The 22,606-nt window shown below is 48.7% G+C and overlaps 1 protein-coding gene across 1 annotated transcript in view; it reads right to left on the bottom strand.

Annotated features, from left to right (window-relative positions):
- Window positions 1–22,606, bottom strand: part of LOC137143519 (nuclear GTPase SLIP-GC-like) — a 44,202-nt gene that overhangs the window by 824 nt on the left and 20,772 nt on the right. The window contains exons 10-16 of the mRNA XM_067533336.1: window positions 20,778–20,911; window positions 19,597–19,758; window positions 18,511–18,668; window positions 10,166–10,304; window positions 9,001–9,109; window positions 3,631–3,767; window positions 648–738 (exon numbers count right to left, since the gene is read on the bottom strand). Of these exons, the coding sequence (XP_067389437.1) occupies window positions 648–738; window positions 3,631–3,767; window positions 9,001–9,109; window positions 10,166–10,304; window positions 18,511–18,668; window positions 19,597–19,758; window positions 20,778–20,911 (930 nt within the window). The remainder of the gene's footprint in view (window positions 1–647; window positions 739–3,630; window positions 3,768–9,000; window positions 9,110–10,165; window positions 10,305–18,510; window positions 18,669–19,596; window positions 19,759–20,777; window positions 20,912–22,606) is intronic.

Raw genomic sequence — 22,606 nt, 5'->3', positions numbered from 1 at the left:
GGGGAAACTGAGGCGCAGAGCAATTAAGTGATTTACCTAAGGCCACACAGAAGTATGCGGCAGATCCAGCAATGCAACAGATGGCCTTGCGGTTAAGGCATTGCACTGGCACTCAGGAGATGTCGGTGTGATTCCCAGATCTGCTAGCATCCTTCTGAGCCCTTGAGCAAGTCACTTATCCCAACCCCACAGCCAGTGTGAAGACAACAGAAAGCTCCCTGAGTATTTCGGCTGTATGTGTGGAGATAGGGTAGGCCCTCAGGGTACAAGGTTGTCAGGCAGCCGTCCCTGCTCCATCTACAGCTCCTCCATGATGGTTGTATGGGGCATGTATTGGGGCTACTGAATATGCATCAAATGCAGCCTCTGCCCTCACAGAGGGAGGGTGGAGTAGCAGTGTTCCAAAGTTCATTCCCCCAGCCCCACGGAGCCATCCGGCCCTTGGTGGGAGGACACACTGTGTCCCCCGCCCTGCAGCTCCATGTACTAAGGTGATGGAATTCTCCCCATACACACAGCCCAAATGTCTGCCCCTGTAGAGAAGCCAGCACATGGACCAATGAGCCCCTAGTCAGATCATTTCATATCATCAGGGGCAGAGGGTTTCTGATTCCGACTATACCCAGGAGAAGATTTCAGAGTGTTACCTGGCAGCCTTTCGGTGTGTTCTTCCTGGTGAGATAAGACGAGTTTGAGCATAGTGGAAATGTCCATCCACAGCCTCTTTATGATCGTAATCTGCAGGAAACACATTGCCGAGCACGTGAGCATGGAAGTGATCTGACAGCTTTGTGCTCCTGGGAGCTAGCTCAGAGAGGGGAGAGGGAACCGGAGTCTGCGCCATCTGGAGCAGCACCAGCTGAACTCTCAGTGACGTTCTAATCACAATCAACTACACCTGTGCAATCCCACCACTGGGTCATGCAGGTACCACTGAGGCCATCATGTGAAGGCTGTGGGGCTGCACAGGTGTAACGATGGGTCTTGGTCACCTTGGAGAGCTTTTATTGCTGGTTATGACAGGCAGGAAGGAAAGAGCCCAGTCTGATTCTCAGATTCCAAAGGGAATTTACAGAGCTGGCAGGTGGCTTGTAAACAGAGCATGTTTCATCTGGAGTGACAGTACAAATGATGCTAAGAATGTCATTTTATAGTCACTTTTCAGAGAAGAACCATCTGTTAAGGTCTCAGCCAAGCAAGCCGAATATAGTGAACTGCATGATACTGAATATATCTATACATATGTATAGTTAGATATGTATATCTACCTAAGAAAGGGGAAGTTCATAATAATGAATATAAATCAGAAGCTAGGAGTTGTAGAAAATGGATAAGGAAAGCAAAAGGACACAAGGAGAAATCTATGGTCAGCAGGGATAAGGACAAGAAGAAGGAGTTTTTAAAATATATTAAGAACAAAAAGAAACCTAACAATGATATAATTCATTATTATCTGTTATTGAATCGAGGTATGGTATTGGACCGTTACTAGATGGAAATGATAAAACTATGAATATTAATGCAGAAAAGGCAGTAATATTTCTGTTGTGTATTTGGTGGAAAACACACAACATAGCATACAATGATGAGAACACTCTTTCCAGTCCACTAGTATCTCAGGAGGATGTTAAACAGCAGCTTCTAAAATCAGACATTTTTAAATCAGCAGGTCCAAATAACTTGCATCCAAGAATATTAAAAGAACTGGCTGAGGAGCTCACTGGACAATTAACATTGATTTTCAATAAGTCTTGGCACACTGGGGAAATTCCAGAAGACTGGGAGAAAGCTAATGTTGTGCCAATATTTAAAAAGAGCATGAAACAGCTTCATCCTCTGGGGCAGCCAACCTGGTAATGATGGGTTTGTCTGTCTGACCTTGATCCTGTGCAAGACAATGGAGTGGCTGATACAATCAATCCTTAAATATCAAACAACTACAGCCCATATTTGGTGGGGACCACATCCTAAAAGAAATTTTTCCCAATTCTCTCTTTTGGCTTCCAAACAACCCCCAAACTTGCCAACCTCATAATCGGAAACAAATTCCCCACTCATCAGGGTGAAGCAATAAACCCCACCAGAACAACAGATGCAAAACCTGCAGACATGTCTCTACTGCTACAATGATCAGCACCCCCCACAATTCCCTTTTCAAGATCGATGGGTCCTACCCATGCCTATCACAACATGCGGTGTACCTCCTCCAGTGCATCAAATGCCCCAACAACAACCACATGGGTGACACCAGACAATCACTGCACCCTTGAATGAACTTACACAGAAAAATGGTAAAAGCCAAAATCATCCAATCACTCCCCATCTGCTCTCTTAGTCCTCTTCCTCAAAGGAAACCTGCACAACACATTCAAAAGACGAGCCCGGACCTTAAACACATAACTCTGCTAGACAGCAAAAATCACGGCTAGATTAGAGACACTGGATTTATGCCTTATTACCACAATCTGTAACCTACAAACCCTCCTCGGTTCTATGACCAACCCACTTCATTTAAAGTGGTCGACTGCCACATGTTTAACCCTTATGCTTAACCACCCTTCTCACTTCTATTTAGCTGTGACACTCTGGTTACCTTTCCCAGCCCTGAAGAAGAGCTCTGTGAAGCTCGAAAGCTTGTCTCTTCCACCAACAGGAGCTGGTCCAATAGAAGATTATCTCACCCACCTTGTCTATATCAGGGAGTAACATTTACAGTGTCACCAGAACCGCTTGCATCTCACAGTTGCTTCTTGTAATATCTAGGCAGTAGCTAAGGTCAGTACAATCCACAGAGGCACCTAGAGCCGGTTCAACCAGCCTTTACACTCACTGCAGACCCCATCAGATTGCAGGTATACAGATAGAGAGCAGCATCAAAATGCTTGCTGGCATCTTTCACCATCCTGCAAAAAATACTTGGATTCATCTACAGACAGATGTGCTCACAGTTACCAGGGGCACATAGTTTTAAGGAGCTTGAGGAAAGTGTTGTTCATTCCACTGTACCAGGTGTTAAAAAAACGCTTGTTGTTCTACACAAAGAAGGTATGAGTTGCTAGAACATTCGCCTGTTCTCAGGAAAATGGTGCAATCACTAGTGTTTCTTACGACAGCCTTTGGGTTCCAAGCAGCTCACTGCAGAGAGATCATTTACGCCCTAATCACCTGTCGTCTCTTGTCTTGTACTTGGATCGTAAGCTCTCGGAGGCAGGGTCTGTCCTTTTGTTCTTTATTTATACAGTGGCCGGTGGGGCCTGGCCCAGGACCAGCGCTCCGTAGCGTTAGGGTAACACAAATAATAAACATAATAATGATTCTGCAAACATGCATACACTTACCTGTAACCCATGTGTGGTTCCACTGGAGTCAATGGTCCTGTTCAGTTAGACAAATGTGTTTGCAAGATCAGAGACTTAAGGGACACCTTGAAATTCAAGGTCACGTTGTTTCTGTTCTAGGCGGAAATTAAACATCTCATGGAGCAGGGAGTTTGCTCCAATATCTTTGGCCTAAATTCTGGCTGGGTAGCTCGCTCTGGGGCACTCCCTCTTTGGATACTGTGCTGTTCTCAGATAGCACCATCCAAATCCATAAATACAGCCCTACAGAGCAGGGGGAAGCATCCCTCACCTTCAGTTCCTGGAGCTGCATCTTCATCTTCTCCTTTGCCCGCTCAAACATCCTCCCCTGCATCTGTCTTTCAATGTTCTCCAAGAGAATATTTTGCATCTTTTGGCAGGATTGCCGCCCCTGGATCTTAGCCGCCTCTGTTGAAATATGGGAGCGGTCACAATGCTGGACAAGACCAGGAAAGATTTGGCAGAGGAGATGCTGCGGGTGGGATTTAGATGAGAAAAATAATGGCAGCCAAGGGTAGTGTCAGCAGCACCCAAAGGCACGTCCGTCTGCCTCTTCCAGTGACAATGGCCGTCGTGCTGGAGGAAAGAGCCAGTCTGGCTGCCCCAGAGAATAAAGCTCTCTCATATTCCTCAATGCCAATGACCCTCCCACCCCATGCCCACACATACCACAGCTCTGAGTGGGAGGGGCCCTACTGCCACAGGGCGCTGCAGAGATGCCAGTGAAATGCTGAGCAGGAATTGATTTGTGCCAGATCCCGACCCCTGTTCCCAGACTTTTCCCCATCCCACTCCTCTGCCAAGGTGTAGCATCCTGGTCCCTTCTTCCACTCCTCTTTAATCCTCCTGGAACTCCTCCAACTATCCACAAGGATCCCAGTCTGATTCCCCACTGCCAGTCCTTCTAGCCAGAGCCAAACAAGGACCCACCCTGTCATCCCTCCCACAATGACCATCACCAAGCATCCATCTGCATTAGTCTGCAAAAGAGAAGAGTGAGGGGGGATTTGATAGCAGCCTTTAACTACCTGAAAGGGGGTTCCAGGGAGGATGGGGCTAGGCTGTTCTCGGTGGTGGCAGATGACAGAACAAGGAGCAACGGTCTCAAGTTGCAGTTGGGGAGGTCTAGGTTGGACATTAGGAAAAAGTTTTTTACTAGGCGGGTGGTGAAGCACTGGAATGGGTTACCTAGGGAGGTGGTGGAATCTCCATCCTTAGAGGTTTTTAAGCTGCGGCTTGACAAAGCCCTGGTTGGGATGATATAGCTGAGGTTAGTCCTGCTTTGAGCAGGGGGTTGGACTAGATGACCTCCTCAGGTCCCTTCCAACTCTAATATTCTATGATTCTATGATTCTATGATCCCCTGTCTCATAGGTATGCCTCAGACCAGCCCCCATCCCAGACATACTGAAACTCACCACCCTGCTCCCCACTTTCCAGGTGAGTTTCCAGTTCTAGGGCAACTCTCAGTCCACAAACACTAAGTGCAATTCATAGAATCATAGAATATTATGAATCATAGAATCATAGAATATTAGAGTTGGAAGGGACCTCAGGAGGTCATCTAGTCCAACCCTCTGCTCAAAGCAGGACTAACCTCTGCTATATCATCCCAACCAGGGCTTTGTCAAGCCGCAGCTTAAAAACCTCTAAGGATGGAGATTCCACCACCTCCCTAGGTAACCCATTCCAGTGCTTCACCACCCTCCTAGTAAAAAACTTTTTCCTAATGTCCAACCTAGACCTCCCTCCCTGCAACATGAGACCGTTGCTCCTTGTTCTGTCATCTGCCACCACCGAGAACAGCCTAGCCCCATCCTCCCTGGAACCCCCTTTCAGGTAGTTAAAGGCCGCTATCAAATCCCCCTCATTCTTCTCTTTTGCAAACTAAACAAGCCCAGTTCCCTCAGCCTCTCCTCATAAGTCCTGTGCTCCAGCCCCCTAATCATTTTTGTTGCCCTCCGCTGGACTCTCTCCAACTTGTCCACATCCTTTTTGTAGTGGGGGGCCCAAAACTGGACACAATATTCTAAATGCGGCCTCACCAATGCCGAATAGAGGGGAATAATCACTTCCCTTGATCTGCTGGCAATGCCCCTCCTAATGCAGCCCAATATGCCATTGGCCTTCTTGACAACCAGGGCACACTGCTGACTCATATCCAGCTTTTTATCCACCGTTACCCCCAGGTCCTTTTCTGCAGAGCTGCTGCCCAGCTCGTCGGTCTCCAGTCTATAGCTGTGCATGGGATTCTTCCTTCCTAAGTGGAGGACTCTGCACTTATCTTTGTTGAATCTCATCAGATTTCTTTTGGCCCAATCCTCCAGTTTGTTTAGGTCACTTAGTATCCTATCCCTACCTTGCAGGGTATCTACCACTTCCCCCAGCTTAGTGTCGTCTGCAAACTTGCTGAGGATGCAATCTACCCCATCCTCCAGATCATTAATAAAGATGTTGAACAAAACCGGCCCCAGGACCGACCCCTGGGGAACTCCGCTTGTGACCGGTTGCCAGCTAGACATGGAGCCATTGATCACTACTCGTTGAGCCCTATGCTCTAGCCAGTTCTCTATCCATTTTATAGTCCTTTCATCCACCCCATACTTCTTTAACTTGCTGATAAGAATACTGTGAGAAACCGTATCAAAAGCTTTGCTAAAGTCAAGGTATATCACATCCACCGCCTTCCCTACATCCACAGAGCCAGTCACCTCATCATAGAAAGCAATCAGGTTGGTCAGGCATGACTTTCCCTTGGTGAATCCGTGTTGACTGTTCCTGATCACCTTCCTCTCTTCCAAGTGCCTTAAAATGGATTCCTTAAGGACCTGCTCCATGATCTTTCCAGGGATTGAGGTGAGGCTGACCGGTCTGTAGTTCCCTGGATCCTCTTTCCTCCCTTTTTTGAAGATGGGCACTATATTTGCTTTTTTCCAGTCCTCAGGGACCTCCCCCTGTTGCCACGAGCTTTCAGAGATAATAGCCAATGGCTCTGAAATCACCTCAGCCAACTCCCTCAGCACCCTCGGGTGCATTGCATCCGGCCCCATGGACTTGTGAATGTCCAATCCTTCTAAATAGTCTTGAACCTGTTCCTTCAGCACTGCGGGATGTTCGCCTCCTTCCCATTCTGTGCCACCCAGTACAGCAGTCTGGGAGCTGATCTTGTCTGTGAAGACAGAGGCAAAAAAGGCATTGAGTACCTCAGCTTCTCCACATCCTCCGTCACAAGGTCGCCTCCCTCATTCTTTAAGGGGCCTACACTTTCCCGAATCTTCCTCTTGTTGGCAACATGCCTGTAGAAACCCTTCTTGTTCCCCTTCACGTCCCTTGCTAGCTGCAACTCCAATTGTGCTTTGGCCTTCCTGATTTCATTCCTGCACGTTCGAGCAGTGTTTTTATAATCCTCCCTAGTCATCTGATCAAGCTTCCACTTCTTGTAAGCTTCTTTTTTGCGTTTAAGTTCGCCAAAGACTTCTTTGTTAAGCCAAGCTGGACGCCTACCATATTTGCTATTCTTTCTGCACATCGGGATGGTTTGCTCTTGTGCCCTCAATAAGGTCTCCTTAAAATACATCCAGCTCTCTTGGGTTCCTTTCCCCCTCATATTAGCCTCCCAGGGAATCCTGCCCATCAGTTCCCTGAGGGAATCAAAGTCTGCTTTTCTGAAGTCCATGGTCCGTATCCTGCTGTTCCCCTTTCTTCCTTTCATCAGGATCCTGAACTCGACCATCTCATGGTCACTGCTGCCTAGGTTGCCACCCACTTCTACTTCCCCTACCAAATCTTCCCTGTTTGTGAGCAGCAGGTCAAGAGAAGCACGGCCCCTAGTTGGTTGCTCCAGCACTTGCACCAGGAAATTGTCAGCGACACTCTCCAAAAACTTCATGGATTGTTTGTGCTCTGCTGTATTGCTCTTCCAGCAGATATCAGGGTGATTGAAGTCTCGCATGAGAATCAGGCCCTGTGAACTGGAAACTTTCCCCAGTTGAGTAAAGAAAGCCTCATCTACCTCATCCTCCTGGTCTGGTGGTCTGTAACAGACACCCACCACGACATCACGCTTATTGTTCTTGCTTCTAAGCTTAACCCAGAGACACTCAACTGACTTATCTCCAGTTTCATACTGGAGCTCAGAGCAGTCATAGTGCTCTCTTACATACAGTGCAACTCCTCCCCCTTTCGCCCCTGCCTGTCCTTCCTGAACAGTTTATACCCATCCATGACAGCGCTCCAATCGTGAGAGTTATTCCACCAAGTCTCAGTTATTCCAATCATGTCGTAGTTTCTTGACTGTGCCAGGACTTCCAGTTCCTCTTGCTTGTTTCCCAGGCTTCTTGCATTTGTGTACAGGCACTTGAGATAAGTAGCCGACTGGCCTACTTTCACAGTATGAATCGGGAGGCCTCCCCTGCTGCACCCTCCTCCTTCTGCTTCCTTGCGGTGTCCCTCTTCCCCACTAACCTTCGGGCTTAGGTCCCCGTCCCCCGTCGAAACTAGTTTAAAGCCCTCCTCACTAGGTTAGCCAGCCTGTCTGCGAAGATACTCTTCCCTGTCTTCGTTAGATGAATCCCGTCTCTTCCTAGTAGTCCTTCTTCCTGGAACAGTATTCCATGATCGAAGAATCCAAAGCCCTCTCTTCGACACCACCTGCGTAACCACGCATTTACTTCCACAATGCGACGGTCCCTACCTGGGCCTTTTCCCTGAACAGGGAGGATGGATGAGAACACCACTTGCACTTCAAACTCCTTTATCTCTTTTCCCAGAGCCACATAGTCCGCAGTGATCCGCTCAAGATCATTCTTGGCAGTGTCATTGGTGCCCACGTGGAGAAGCAGGAAGGGGTAGCGGTCTGAGGACTTGATAAGTTTTGGCAGTCTCTCCGTCACATCCCGAGTCCTAGCTCCAGGCAAGCAGCACACTTCTCTAGTTTCCCGGTCTGGACGGCAGATGGATGACTCCGTCCCCCTTAGGAGGGAGTCCCCGACCACCATCACCCTTCTCTTCCTCTTGGTAATGGTGGTCGTGGAACCCCCATCCCTAGGAGAATGCATCCCTTGCCTTCTGATCAAATGGGTCTCCTTCTGATCCATTCCCTCTGAAGGGTCCTCCAAATCATTCTCCGCTGTAGTACTTGTGCAGAGAGGATGAAAACGATTCCTTACTTCTATCTGCATGGTGGGCACATGGGTTCTCTTTCTTCGGGAGGTCACATGCTGCCAATTTTCTTCCCCGTTCTTCAGTTTTGCCTCCCCGGCCTTCTCTGAATCTTCATTGAGTTTCACCTGCAGTATTTGGGCTGCAGACATTGCATCTATTGTTGACCTTCCTGGCATAAACCACATTGGTTCTCGCTTACTTGACTCCCCAGTTCCTTATGAAGTCTCTTCTCGATAATAATTTACAGACATTTCATCATGTGACTCATTTACTGGATGGGTCAGTAATTGCTACATGCTTGCACATCCCCTTTATGCATGAAGACAGAGACCAATGTGCTCTTCCTTTGTCAGGCATTTTTCCAGTTGGGAGGATGAAATTAAAAAAGGTTTGTCATCCTCATCGCTCCTTCATGGCCTGATGCTGGAGAACAAGCCAACATCACAAAACGTAGGATCACCCAATTGAAGGGTCCTACCTTCATAGTAAGGCTGTAGGTCATTCAGGATGGACAGCGGAAGGGACTGGTAGATATCCAGCTTCTTTTTAAGGATCTCTCTTTCTAGCGTGCTCAGGATGATGTTTGTCTGCAAGAGTCAATTTAAAGCATTTGCCATGATCTTTCCAATCCCTTGTTTGTAAAAAAACAATCTAAATAAATGGTTTGGAACATTGGAGCTGATCAGGGATCAGGATTTGTGTGGACTGCTGATTGGTTAGACCCACAATCCAGGTGGAATATGCAGGGTGGGATTTTTAAGGTCAGAGTTTAGATACAAATATGTGAATTCAAACAGTCTGTGAGCTCCACAAACCTTTTCCCAGCTTAAAGAATCCATAGCGCCTGGTACTTCTAACTCATTCCTAGCTTCATCACTCCTTGGCGTCGTGCACAGAGCCCACAGGTTCTATGTGGTACCTAAAGATTCCCTGGTTGGGGGTGCAGACTTTGAGTCTCTGACGTCTTTTCATCCTAGGCACCTGGTCCAGTCAACAGAGCCCAATCTCTGCCCCAGTGTCTCCAGCTCTCTACAATCACCAGCCAGTTAAGGCGGTAGGTTCTCTTGTTAGTTACGGGGATCGGAACCTAATCTGTTATGTACTTTGGGACTCCCAATTGCTTTCCAATGATGTAATGCTTTTGGGGTTCTAGCCATGGTAATTCACAAGAGATCGGATCTTAAATATATCATCAGTCTAGCTACGGTGCTATGTTGGAACTGGTGCTGAGCGGAGTGTAACTGTCCCAGGCCTTGGACCAGGATCATTTTCAATCCATCCTATTTATTTCAAGCCTAACCAGGCTTCTCTGGGGTGCACAGAGATTTGATGTCTAATTATCTTACAGACTGGGGGCTTGATCCTTGACCCTCCCATGGGACTAACAAATGCTAAACACTGTGTGTGTTGCCTATAACACACAGCTCTTCATGTCTGTTATCAGTGGGCCAGAAGGCAGCGTTCATCACAGAGCCAGTCCTGCTCTCCCCGAGAGTGCCCTTCAGGCTTCACCCATTGTTATCCTTATTCCACAGCCCTCCTCGGCCCTGCCAGGCAGAGGGGCAGCATAGCCGGATGACTCTCACCCCAGACGCACTGGCTGGCAGGGCAGAGCACTCACTCTTAGCTTAACCTCAACTTACTTCCGCAATGAAGAACTTGAGCTTGCAGTTGTCATTGGCCACTGTGCTCTTCTTCCAAACATCACGGATTTTCTCTTGCACCGAAAATTTGAACATATCGAGGGAGGATTTCAGCGAGGCTCTGGTGCCCCATTGGATCCTAGTTGGATAATAAAATATGAATCATTAAAAAAACAAATGGGCTCAATCCCCCCGTACTCGAAACAGCTGAGGGGGAGGTAGAAGGAGAGACAAAGGCGGCTTTAAGCCATCTGTATTTCGCCCCCAAATCCCAGGGCTGGCCAGGTGCCACACTGACCTTGGCATAAGATAGAGCAGTCACAGAGCTGCTCTAAAATATGCTATCTGGACTGATCCCTGAAGAACTGTTCTGTCAGCTCAGGATCACATGACCCAGGTGCATACAGGTGCCTATAACCTCTCAGCAACAGGCAGCTTGGATGGTCAGGCAGCCTGGTACTTAGAGTGCCTGGTTCTCAACCCCCTGTTGGGTTGCGTAGCCTCAGTCTTTAAGGCTGGGTGGGTAGGGGGACATGGGCCGTGCAGATACAACATCCTCACCTGTTCGAGCTACGAGTCCTAAGTGGAGTGCCGCAGGGGTTGGTACTGGGGCTGGTTTTGTTCAACATCTTTATTAATGATCTGGAGGATGGGGTGGATTGCACCCTCAGAAGGTTGGAGGTGACACTAAGCTAGGGGGAGCGGTAGATACGTTGGAGGGTAGGGATAGGATTCAGAGTGACCTAGACAAATTAGAGGATTGGTCCAAAAGAAATCTGATGAGGTTCAACATGGACAAGTGCAGAGTCCTGCACTTAGGATGGAAGAATCCCATGCACAGCTACAGACTGGGGACTGACTGATTAGGCCGCAGGTTGGCAGAAAAGAACCTAGGGGTTACAATGGACAAGAACCTGGATGTGAGTCAGCAGTGTGCCCTTACTGCCAAGAAGGCTAATGGCACATTGGGCTGCATTAGTAGGAGCATTGCCAGCAGATCCTCTATTCAGCACTGGAGAGTCTGCATTTGGAGTTTTGTGTCCAATTTTTGGCCCCCCACTACAGAAAGGATGTGGACAAATTGGAGAGAGTCCAGAAAGAGAAGAATGAGGGGGGATTTGATAGTAGCCTTTAACTATCTGAAAGGGGGTTCCAGGGAGGATGGAACTAGGCTGTTCTCAGTGGTGGCAGATGACAGAACAAGGAGCAATGGTCTCAAGTTGCAGTGGGGGAGGTCTACGTTGGATATTAGGAAAAACATTTTCACTAGGAAGGTGGTGAAGCACCAGAATGGCTTACCTGGGTAGGTGGTGGAATCACCTTAGAGGTTTTTAAGCTGTGGCTTGACAAAGCCCTGGCTGGGATGGTTTAGTTGGGGTTGGTCCTGCTTTGAGCAGGGGGTTGGACTACATGACCTCTTGAAGTCCCTTCTAACCCTTATCCTAGACCCATGTGCAATGCATCCATCTTTAGCAGGAACTCCTTGGTGAAGTCAGGGTTGTAGAAATTGGGTTCTTGGCAGAGCTATGTCTTCAGGGCTTGAAAAGGTGCCTCACAATCTTTGGTCCACTGGAATTTTTGGGGGTTACCACTCTTGAGAAGATCAGTGAGAGGTGCCGCGATGGTTGAGAAACCCAGAATAAATTGGCAGTGGTACCCAGCTAGTCGTAAAAACTGGTTTCTTGTGTCCTTCACGAAGGTTTGGGGCAAGTCTAGAGGTCCTAGACCTTATTAACCACGGGTCACACTGTCTTTTCGTAAAGTGTACCCAACGTAGGTTGTTTCATCCTTGCCCAGGTGACATGTAGCAGGATTTGCAGTCGGGCCACCTTCCTGGAGAGATTGTAACAGAGCCATCCCATGCCTTAGGTTTTTCTGTCAGTTTTGACTGTAGATTACGACATCATCTAGGTTCACAGCAGCATATTCTCTATGGAGTTGGAGGATCTGGTTCGTTAACTGCTGGAACATGGTTGGGGCCCCATACAACCTGAAGGGCATTGTCCAGAATTGAAGAGCCCAAAGGGAGTAGAGAAAGCTGTCTTGTCCCTGGATTCTTATGTGACAAGGATCTGCCAATATCTCTCCATTAGATCCAGGGGGTTGATGTACTCTACTTCCCCTAGCTGGTCAAGTAGTTCATCAACATGAGGCATCGGGTATTCATCAGATTTTGAGATGATGTTGACCTTTTGGAAGTCAATACAAAACTGGGTAATCCTAACAGGCGTGGGGACCAAGACTATGGGGCTTTTCCAATTGCTGAATGATTCCTCATTTACTCCTATTTCTAGCATTGATTGGCATTCTCGCTTCATGGTTTCCTTCAGGTTCTGGGGAAGGAGTTGAGGATTTTCTCTGACTTTGAGCCCTAGATTTATTATTTGGCCTATGAAATCCAGTCAAGCCAATCCACAGCATTCTTATCAATGGTATTCAAGGCATGAAGACCTCCAGGAAGCTGAGCTATTTTGCATTTGTCAACTATGTGTCATCTGTCTGGATGTTATGGGTTATTAAATGGGTCTGTCCAGGTTGAGTAGAAAACATGGAAGAGAAAGAGATGATCATGGATTGAGCCTGGGCTCTCTGGTCTGGGGTGAGACTGTTTCCAATCTTGACCATCGCTGGCTCGGAGGCCTCAGCAACTTGTGGGCCTAATTCAGGGTCAGGTGGGTTTGGGGGATATTAGGAGACTTCCCTGGGTTTTCCACAAGGCTTTAACAGGTTCACATTGTAGATTTGGTGTACCTTTCGTTTGTCTGGTTGTCGGATTTCATGGTTTACTGGCCCCACTCATTGCACCACCTCATAGGGCCCTTGCCAGTGGGCTAGGAGTTTTGATTTTGAGCTAGGTAATAACAGGAGAACCCAATTACCAGGCTGGAACTCCCGGAGGCGAGCACTTTTATTATAAGCTGTTTCCTGTGTGCTGCAGGCGTGTAGGAGTTTCTCCTTGGTGAATGAGCCCAGGGCGTCAAGCTTCTCCCATAGATCCGGATGTATTGTACTACGTTACTGGCCTGAGATGGTTGTTCCTCCCACATTTCTCAAACAAGATCTAAAATCCCTTGGGGTTGTCTCCCACGTAACAGCTCAAATGCTGAGAAGCTAGTGGAGGACTGGTGGACTTCTCACATGGTGAACAGTAGAAGAGAGATTAACTGATCCGTAAGGACAAACTTCCTGAGCATCTTCTTTAGTGTTCTGTTGAATCTTTCCACCAGACTGTCTGATAGGGGGTAGTGAATAAATGTTCTGAGAGCCTTAATTTTCAGCAATTGGCACGGTTGCTTGATTGTCTCGGATATAATGTTCGTTCCCTTATCCCTTAAGATCTCCCACGGCACCTCAACCCAAGAGAAGATTTTCATGAGTTCAGTGGCCAACTTTTTCGCATTCATACAACGTAATGATACCGCTTCAAGGTACTTGATTGCATAGTCTATTATAAGTAAAATGAACCAGTAGCCTAAGGCTCTCTTCTCCATGGGGCTAACTATGTCCATTCCAATCCGCTCGAAGGGCATACCTACTGGTGGGAGAGGGATCAAGGAAGCTCTCTTTGTGGGCCGAGGGGCTGTGAGCTGACACTCTGGGCATGAGGCACAGAAATCTGGAACATCTTTGTAGACCCCAGGTCAATAAAAACAAGCTAGAATCCAGGGTAATGTCTTCCCCTTCTCTAGGTGCCCCACGAACATCATAGCATGGACGAGTTGTATCATCTTCCTCCAACAGAGGCGGGGTATCAGAAGCTGATTCTGAACTTCTCCAGTCTGCTGGTACTACTCAATGTGGTATAGGCGGTCTCCCTGAATTTAAAAGTGTGAGAACCCTCCTGCTTCATGGGGCTTGATGATCTCCCTATTTACTACCACCACTTGGGTGTACCCTCGTTGTCCGCCTGTTGTTCCACTACAAAGATGGAGAACTGGGTCAGAACCTCTGACTCAGGTAATGGAGGGGCTGGGAAAGGGCCTGGTTTTGCTGGGCTGGCCCAGATGTGTGTGATGTCCCCTCATCCAGAGTGGGGATCTCCCATATGCCCACAAGGATCATTGGCTTAGATGGACCTATGGCTGGAGGCAGGGAGTTCCTGCTGTCTGGAGAGGTTCCCACAAGCTCCCTTAGCAGCTCCCCAAAATAGTTCCACTCTCAGCTGACAATAACGGATAGGTAAGCATCGGTGCAAGGCCGACCATCTAGGACTGTGTGCTCCCCCATTGTTAGAGTTACTTGGATGTATGGGTATGGTTTCATGATCCCATGCACACATTGTAGTAGGGATGGAGCCCCGGTTAGGTCCTGGGTTAGGAATCACCAAGGTCTGGATGATGGTCTGGGCACACCCTGAGTCAGCAAGTCCCACCATTTCTATCCCATTCACTCATACAGGGATGGTCAACTTTGCAGATCTGCCTTGTTGAGCTCCTGCCCGTGGGGTCTAGATCATCCCAAAGCTGCACTACATGTAGGGGCCATCTTGGAGCCAGTGCCCAGGATGGCCACAGGTGAAACACCGGTCTTGGTCTTGGCAAACAGCCCCACCCCCAAATATTTGAGCGGTCCCATCTCCTATGGATCCCCCAATTCAGGCTCCAGCAATACCCCCCTCTTCACTTCTGGTGGATCAGTGGTCTCTGAAACAGGGTTGTGAGTCGATAACCCCAGGTTTCTGTGTCAGAAGACCCTGGGGCTCCCTGATCCGCAGGTCCTCCAGTGTCCTGGTGAAGTGGGAGTACATTTGAGCCTATCGAGATCCTGGTTTCCATGGATTATTCCCTCCTTTGGTGGTGTGTGGCTCTTAATCCTCCCAGATTCCTGGTGTGGTGTCATAATCAGGGTCTGGGCAGCCAGGTAATTTTCAACGATCCAAATTCTGTCAGCTATTGTCTTGGGATTGTGCTGTAATACCCACTTCTTTTTTCCAGGGGGGCAGTATCTGGATGAACTGCTCAAGTAAGATCAGCTCAGCTACCTGCACCCCCATTTTTGTTTCAGGTTTGAGCCACCTCCAGCGTATGTCCTGTAACTTCTGGGTGACCAGGCAGGGTCTTGTCCCCACCGGGTGCTGCTCGTTACAGAAACACTGCCAGAATGTCTCTTCTGAGATGTCCAAAATATGGAGAATGGCTGCCTTGACACGTGTATCATCTTGGGCCCCACTGGGTTCTAATGCACAATATACGGTTTGTGCTACTCCAGTTAAGAATGGTGCCCGCACCATGGTCTATTGGTCTCAGGGCCAGAGGGCTACGGTTTCAAGGAAGTTTTCAAGGAAGGTCTCAGGATTATCATTGGGCCCAATTTTGGTAAGCCTGATAGGGTGGTAGCTGCAGCTGGGACAGGTATTACTGCCTCCGCTGGAGTGTGTGGCCCTAATATCAAGCTGGACCAGCTGTTGCTCTTGTTGTTGCTGCTAGGCCACTCGCTCAGGATCGATTGCTGCTGCTGGTTGGTCATTTGCTGAAGCAGTTGTTGCTGCTGTTGATGGGTGTTTTGTTCGACCATCCATTTTAGTAGCGGTCCCAGCTCTATTTAGCGGGTGGGGTTCAAGCACTAATTGCTTGAGAGTTTCTTCCTCTCTCTCTGGCTTTTTTTTTTTTTTTTGCATTCCCATATGCAGGGACTACGACACCTGCCCACAGTCTCCACCAAGATGTAACAGGCAGTTTGGATGGCCAGGAAGCCTAGTGACAATAAAGTCTTGCTCTCAGCCCCCTGCTGGGTTGAGTAGACTCAGTCTTTAAGGCTGGGTGGGTAGGGGGACCTAGGTCCTCCCTCTCTACCGGGTCCCAGCCCAGTGCCCTGGGTATGTCAACCCCTGAACAGGGGGGTCCTCCCAGCAGGGAGTCAGAATCTGCTGCCCTGGGCTACTTCCTATCAGTCTGTTCAGTTTGGGCATGACGCCTTTAGTGCAATTTGCTGGGCGGTTTGTTTCCCGTAGGATGCGCTGTTGGGTCCTGGGTGGCACCTTGCTGTGGTCCAGGCTCCTTCAGGCAGGGCAGACACAAGATGATGAGGGCGAGCCCCACAACGTCTCTAGGATTCGCTCAGTCAGTTACCTCCAGTGCTAGAGATTCTTTCACAGTTTATCTTGGCTGGGGAGCCAGTGCTTTACTTCCAGGTGGCTGCCCTGCCTGGCAGGCTAGTGCTCCTTCCTTTCAGGCAGGGAGACAGCTAGCTCCTGCCGCTTTGCCAGTCATAGAATCATAGAATATTAGAGTTGGAAGGGACCTCAGGAGGTCATCTAGTCCAACCCCCTGCTCAAAGCAGGACTAACCTCTGCTATATCATCCCAACCAGGGCTTTGTCAAGCCGCAGCTTAAAAACCTCTAAGGATGGAGATTCCACCACCTCCCTAGGTAACCCATTCCAGTGCTTCACCACCCTCCTAGTAAAAAACTTTTTCCTAATGTCCAACCTAGACCTCCCTCCCTGCAACTTGAGACCGTTGCTCCTTGTTCTGTCATCTGCCACCACCGAGAACAGCCTAGCCCCATCCTCCCTAGAACCCCCTTTCAGGTAGTTAAAGGCTGCTATCAAATCCCCCCTCATTCTTCTCTTTTGCAGACTAAACAAGCCCAGTTCCCTCAGCCTCTCCTCATAAGTCCTGTGCTCCAGCCCCTAATCATTTTTGTTGCCCTCCGCTGGACTCTCTCCAACTTGTCCACATCCTTTTTGTAGTGGGGGGCCCAAAACTGGACACAATATTCTAAATGCGGCCTCACCAATGCCGAATAGAGGGGAATAATCACTTCCCGTGACCTGCTGGCAATGCCCCTCCTAATGCAGCCCAATATGCCATTGGCCTTCTTGACAACCAGGGCACACTGCTGACTCATATCCAGCTTTTTATCCACTGTTACCCCCAGGTCCTTTTCTGCAGAGCTGCTGCCCAGCTCGTCGGTCCCCAGTCTATAGCTGTGCATGGGATTCTTCCTTCCTAAGTGGAGGACTCTGCACTTTTCTTTGTTGAACCTCATTAGATTTCTTTTGGCCCAATCCTCCAGTTTGTTTAGGTCACTCTGTATCCTATCCCTACCTTGCAGGGTATCTACCACTCCCCCCAGCTTAGTGTCGTCCGCAAACTTGCTGAGGGTGCAATCTACCCCATCCTCCAGATCATTAATAAAGATGTTGAACAAAACCGGCCCCAGGACCGACCCCTGGGGAACTCCGCTTGTGACCGGTTGCCAGCTAGACATGGAGCCATTGATCACTACTCGTTGAGCCCTATGCTCTAGCCAGTTCTCTATCCATTTTATAGTCCTTTCATCCAACCCAGACTTCTTTAACTTGCTGATAAGAATGGCTCAGTCAGTCCCGAACTGAACCAGGCTTTCTTCATTTCCTTATGTGTCAGTATCCAAAGCCATTTAAACCCCAAAGGGGCACAAGGTGGCCTTTCTCTAAGTTACTTAGGCACAGTGCAATCAATGGAAGCTCAACGGGCCTGATCCTCCAGGTGAACGGCAGGTGGGAGCAGCCCCACTGAAAACAACTGGGGCTTCAAAATTCATCAAGGTGTTACCTTATTCTCTTTTTAATCCATCCTTAAACCCACCTCTGCTGGGACCTGCACATCAGCCCTCTGGCCTGGGCTAGGATAGTGGTTCAGACTTCTGCTTTTTTCTCAGCCCTGTTCATTTTTTTACTCTTCTTCCTATCCATTGCCATCGTTTGTCTGATGCCCAGACTCTAGACAGGGCCTGTCTTCTTAACATGTCCACACAGTGCCTAGCACAGCGGGAGCCAGGGACGTCACTGGACTTCCAAGGTTCTAATATAACAATGACAAGTGGTGTAAAATAGATGAGAATCAGGGCCAATATTCTTTTCTACAATCATAATAATGTGTGCCAGCTGGGGCTTGGGTGGTCAGGTCTAGCGGTCAGAGCAGTGGCAGTCAGAGGCCAGGATTCGGAACCAAGGGTCAGGAACCAGGAGTCAGAGCCAAGATCAGAGCCTGGGTCCGAGTCCAAGAGTGAGCCAAGAGGCAGGACTATCACTACAGCTGTGGAGCTCATTTTGTTGCACAGACACAGACACTTCCTGGCACAAATTCCCGGACTTAAATAGAACATCTGCACCAATCAGGGACCACAATGAAAACTGTCGGTCTGGACTTGCAGGGTGGTACTTCCTGTGGTGTTTATCTCCCCAGGATCTATGTAATAACACATGCAGCCCCACCATTGCCGCCTCATAGCAGACTGGATTACCCAGGAGTGCCAGCGAACAGGGTTCTACAGGAATGTGGGGCTAGTGGGGAGCCCAGACTGCCCTACCAAAGAAGGCTCTGCATCTCTGCTGCCTGCGTGGGGCAGGGCTCCTCTCACCTGAATATGTTTGCGAACATGGGGCCGATTTTGTCATAGATGGGCTGAGCGAGGGCACTGTTGAGGTCTATGCGGGCGAAGATCCGGGACGCGTAGACGCCATTGTTCTGGCATACAGCTTTCAGGGTCTTGTGGAAGCCTTGGTAGCCGGTGTCTTGCTGGATAATTGGAAACACAGTTGTAATGAAGTGGGTATGGGATACATCACTTACGATTTGTATTACAGGAGAACCTATAGGCCTCAGCTGAGCCTAGGGCCCCATTGAGCGGTGATCTGTACAAACATATGTCTACACTGGAGCTGGAAGGTGTAATTTCCGCTCAAACAGACATATCCACAATAACTCTGACCTGTCCGAGACCCATGGTATGTACTTCGGGCAGCTAACTCCCCACCCCACCCAGGCTGCTTGTGACTTTCCCCTTTTCAATCTGAACGGGTATATTGCTGTGTCACCACAATACCCTCTCTCCTGGGGCCAATCTTGCACTAGACATGCTGTGTGAACCCCCCCACTCCTGTGGCAGCCAACACCCAGCCACCTGCAAGCAAGCGGTCTCTGACCTAGTGAATGAGTGTTTCTGGTCAGCCACTCATGGGATTATGCAGCGGTGTGACCCCCAGTCACCATCCCCAGTCCCAGATGCAACCCAAGGAAGTGCCATCTTACAGAGTTCAGTGCTGCCCACTGGACTCTGCAAGCTCATTGGTTAGTCAATTCATCAAAGACATTGATATGCACCAGCTCTGTCACTCCAAACGAGCTCTTTACATACACTCAAACCACATGCACTGTTTTAGATAAAACAAACAAATAAATGTATTAAGTACAGAAATATTTTAAATGATTATAAGCCAGAAGAATATAAATCAGATTTGATCTAGAAGAAGTAAAAGAAAACCACGTTCTAAACTAAACTTAACACTTCAGGAGCCGTAAAGTCTTAGATGGTAAGGACTTTCCCCCACAGATCTCAAAACACTTTTTAAAAGTTAATCAGCAACAGGGAAGCAAAGGTGGAGACAGTTGCTGGCCAGAGAGTGACAGCTGCACATTAGGTCTAAATCGAGAGCTTGCTACTCACTGTAAGGAGCTGAAAGAACGCTTTCTGGTGAGATGATTTTGCTTGCTTCACACCTTCATTAAGCGGTTGTTCCAGCTGGGCAAAACATTTCTCAATCTCCTTCTCCAGAGCCTTGATCTTCTCCTCCACAAATATCTCCAAGTAAATCTGCTGATAGTGGTTCTGGAATGGCAGAAGAGCACAGGATACCTCACTGCGCAGCTGATGCTGGAGGCAAAATATATATACACGCCAAGATTTCTTCTGGCTAGAAAATGCAGCACAGGCTTGGGTCAGGTCAGCACCTGGACAGGAGGCATCTAAAGAACACAATGTGCTGGAAGAGGCGGTGTCACCAGTCCAGTTGGTGGTGCTCTGAGTCAGCCCTAGCGTGGCCTGATGCTGGAGGCTGCGGCAAGGAGGGGAGTAAGTGACAGCTGGGAAACAGGATCGGTTCCAGGGTGTGGCTTCCTTTGCAGGTAAAGCCAGCCATGCTTTTAATGTCAATTGCAGATAAGGAGAAAAGAAGAGAATCTCTGTATTTTTTTCCTCCTTTCACTGCTTTAGCCCCCCACAGAACACGATGAGTTCAGTGATACGTCTTATCCTCCAGTCATACAGGTCTAGCAGTGAGCAATTGGGAGGTAGTACATGGTGTGATCATATCAAAAAACCCAACCGGCCAATGAGAACATGGCCTTGGACAACATGGGCATGTCTACACTAGGGAACACTGCAAGTTTCAGCTCTGACACAGCTTCACTGGTGCTTCCCACAGAATAAGCTGTAGTTTAGAAAGGATGCAGGGATTTCTACCCCCTCGTCATCTAGTCCTGCTCTGGGGCTAGAAGTCAGATTCTCCTGCATCACAAACTATAATCCCTCTCCCTAGTTTGAGTACAGAACTAATCGCATTAGTGGTGAAGAGTATGGGGTCTATGACACACAGTTGAGAAGCTCCACGGGGCTATAGTGTATTTATACTCTAACCAGCTCATTGCTAGATTTCTGGAGCAGATTTGCATTTCTTTCCTGTGAGGAACCATGGGGCATCTGGCCTGCTTCAAAGGATCAGGGATAGAATCGGGAGAAGGCAGCGTGCAGAGAAACTGCTGCTGTGGGAAGAGAGGGGAATATTCACTGCACCATCGCTATGCTAGCAGTGAGGCAGATCGTAGCACCCAAAGCTGTCCCAGCCGTACCACCATGTCTTGTGTGGAGTTGAAATTCTCAGCCAGCAGGACAATGCCGAGAGCCTCTGTCACGTAATCCATTAGCAGCTGCTTCTTCTCTTTCAGATAAATATTCCTGATGTACTCTCTCAGCTTGGGGATCTCTGGAATAGCACAGATAGGCAGAGTTAGGCCTGGTTTATACCTAGGATGACCTAGATACGGCACTCAGGGCTGTGAACATTTTCATACCCTGTGTGATGTCGTAAGGTCGACCTAACCCTCACTGTAGACACAGCTAGGTTGACAGCCCGGGGTGGGGCACGAGAACTGCCCGTCCACCCCCTTCTGACAGAGGCCCTGCCCTCTCCTGCCGGACCCTGCCCAGGCCCCTGCAGTGGCCAGAGAAGCCCCGCCCCAGATGGCCTGAGTCCTGGGCCCCACTCTCACCCAGGACGCCAGCCCAGGTCAGCCCCAGGCCCACAGTGCTGGGCCAGATCAGGCAGCCTTGGAGTGCCAGGCCTGACCGCCCCAGCACCGGCCGGAATGCTGGCCCAAAGCCCACCCCAGCTCCAGAGCGCCAGCCAGGGCCACCGGCTCAGCAGTATCGCTGGTCTCAGACACGGTGTATAAGGAGAAGCTAAAGCATCTCCCGCTTAAACCGACAAAAAATCGTTCTGAAGACGTACACTGGAGAAGCTGTACTCATGTTGGGCACTACTGATGTTAAGGTGGAGCTCACTGGACAGACAGCTAAATTGCCACTGTTTGTGGTGGAAGGCAGTTACCCAGCCTTAATGGGAAGGTCATGGCTTAGGAAGATCCAGCTGAACTGGGCAGAAGTGCACAGGATGGCTAAAGAAGAAATAGGTCTGACAGCTGTATTACAGAAACATGCTGCTGTTTTTGGAGAGGACCTGGGAAGTATGAAGGGAATCACTGTGAAATTGAACATTAAGCCTGACAGCCAACCAAAATGTCTGAAAGCCAGAACTGTGCCATATGCCATCAGGCCAAACGTTGAAGCAGACCTGGAGTTCCTGGTTAAAAATGGAGTCCTAGTACCAGTTACCCACAGCCAATGGGCAACCCCAATCATTCCAGTATTGAAGAAAGAAGGCTCCATTCAGATTTGTGGGGATTTTAAGGTCATTGTTAACCCGGTCTTGGGTGCAGAGCAATACCCTCTTCCCCGCATCGATGACCTCTTCGCTGGCTTTCCTGGTAGCCAAAAATTCAGCAAGACTGATCTGAGTCAGGCGTATTTACAGATGCAGTCGATGAGAAGTCCCAAGAGCTGTTGACTATTGTGACACATAAAGGGCTGTACCGATACTGTCACTTTCCCTTCGGAATAATGTCTGCTCCAGCTTTGTTCCAGAGGCTATGGACCAGATCTTAGTGGCTTGCCAGCAGTCCAGTGCTATCTTGATGACATCCTGGTCACTGGTCACTGGCAAGAATGAGGAAGATCACCTTAAGAACTTGGAGGCTGCCCTACAAAGACTGGAAGAGTATGGCCTACAAGTTCGCAAAGAGAAATGTGATTTCTTCCAGCACTCTGTTGAATATTTGGGACATATCATAGATGCTACTGGCCTCTGTAAGGCTCCTGCAAAAGTCAAGGCTATTGTGGAAGCTCCACCTCCTCAAAACATAAGTCAGCTTCGCTCTTTTTTAGGGCTATTGGACTATTATGGAAAGTTTATTCCACAGTTAGCAACACTATTAAAACGACTACATGAAATCCTTGACCAGAACAAGGTCTGGAAGTGGACAGAAACCTGTGATTTTACATTTAACAAGGCTAAATGCACATAGCTAAATTCTGAGGCTCTGAGGCATTTTGATCTGTCCTT

The sequence above is a fragment of the Emydura macquarii genome, unplaced genomic scaffold (assembly GCF_026122565.2).
Source record: "Emydura macquarii macquarii isolate MOO-44397 ecotype Brisbane River unplaced genomic scaffold, CSIRO-AGI_Emac_v2 contig_3337, whole genome shotgun sequence".
NCBI lineage: Eukaryota > Metazoa > Chordata > Testudines > Chelidae > Emydura > Emydura macquarii.
Note: the sequence above shows the minus strand (reverse complement) of the source record. Positions and strands in the feature narration are given on the sequence as shown.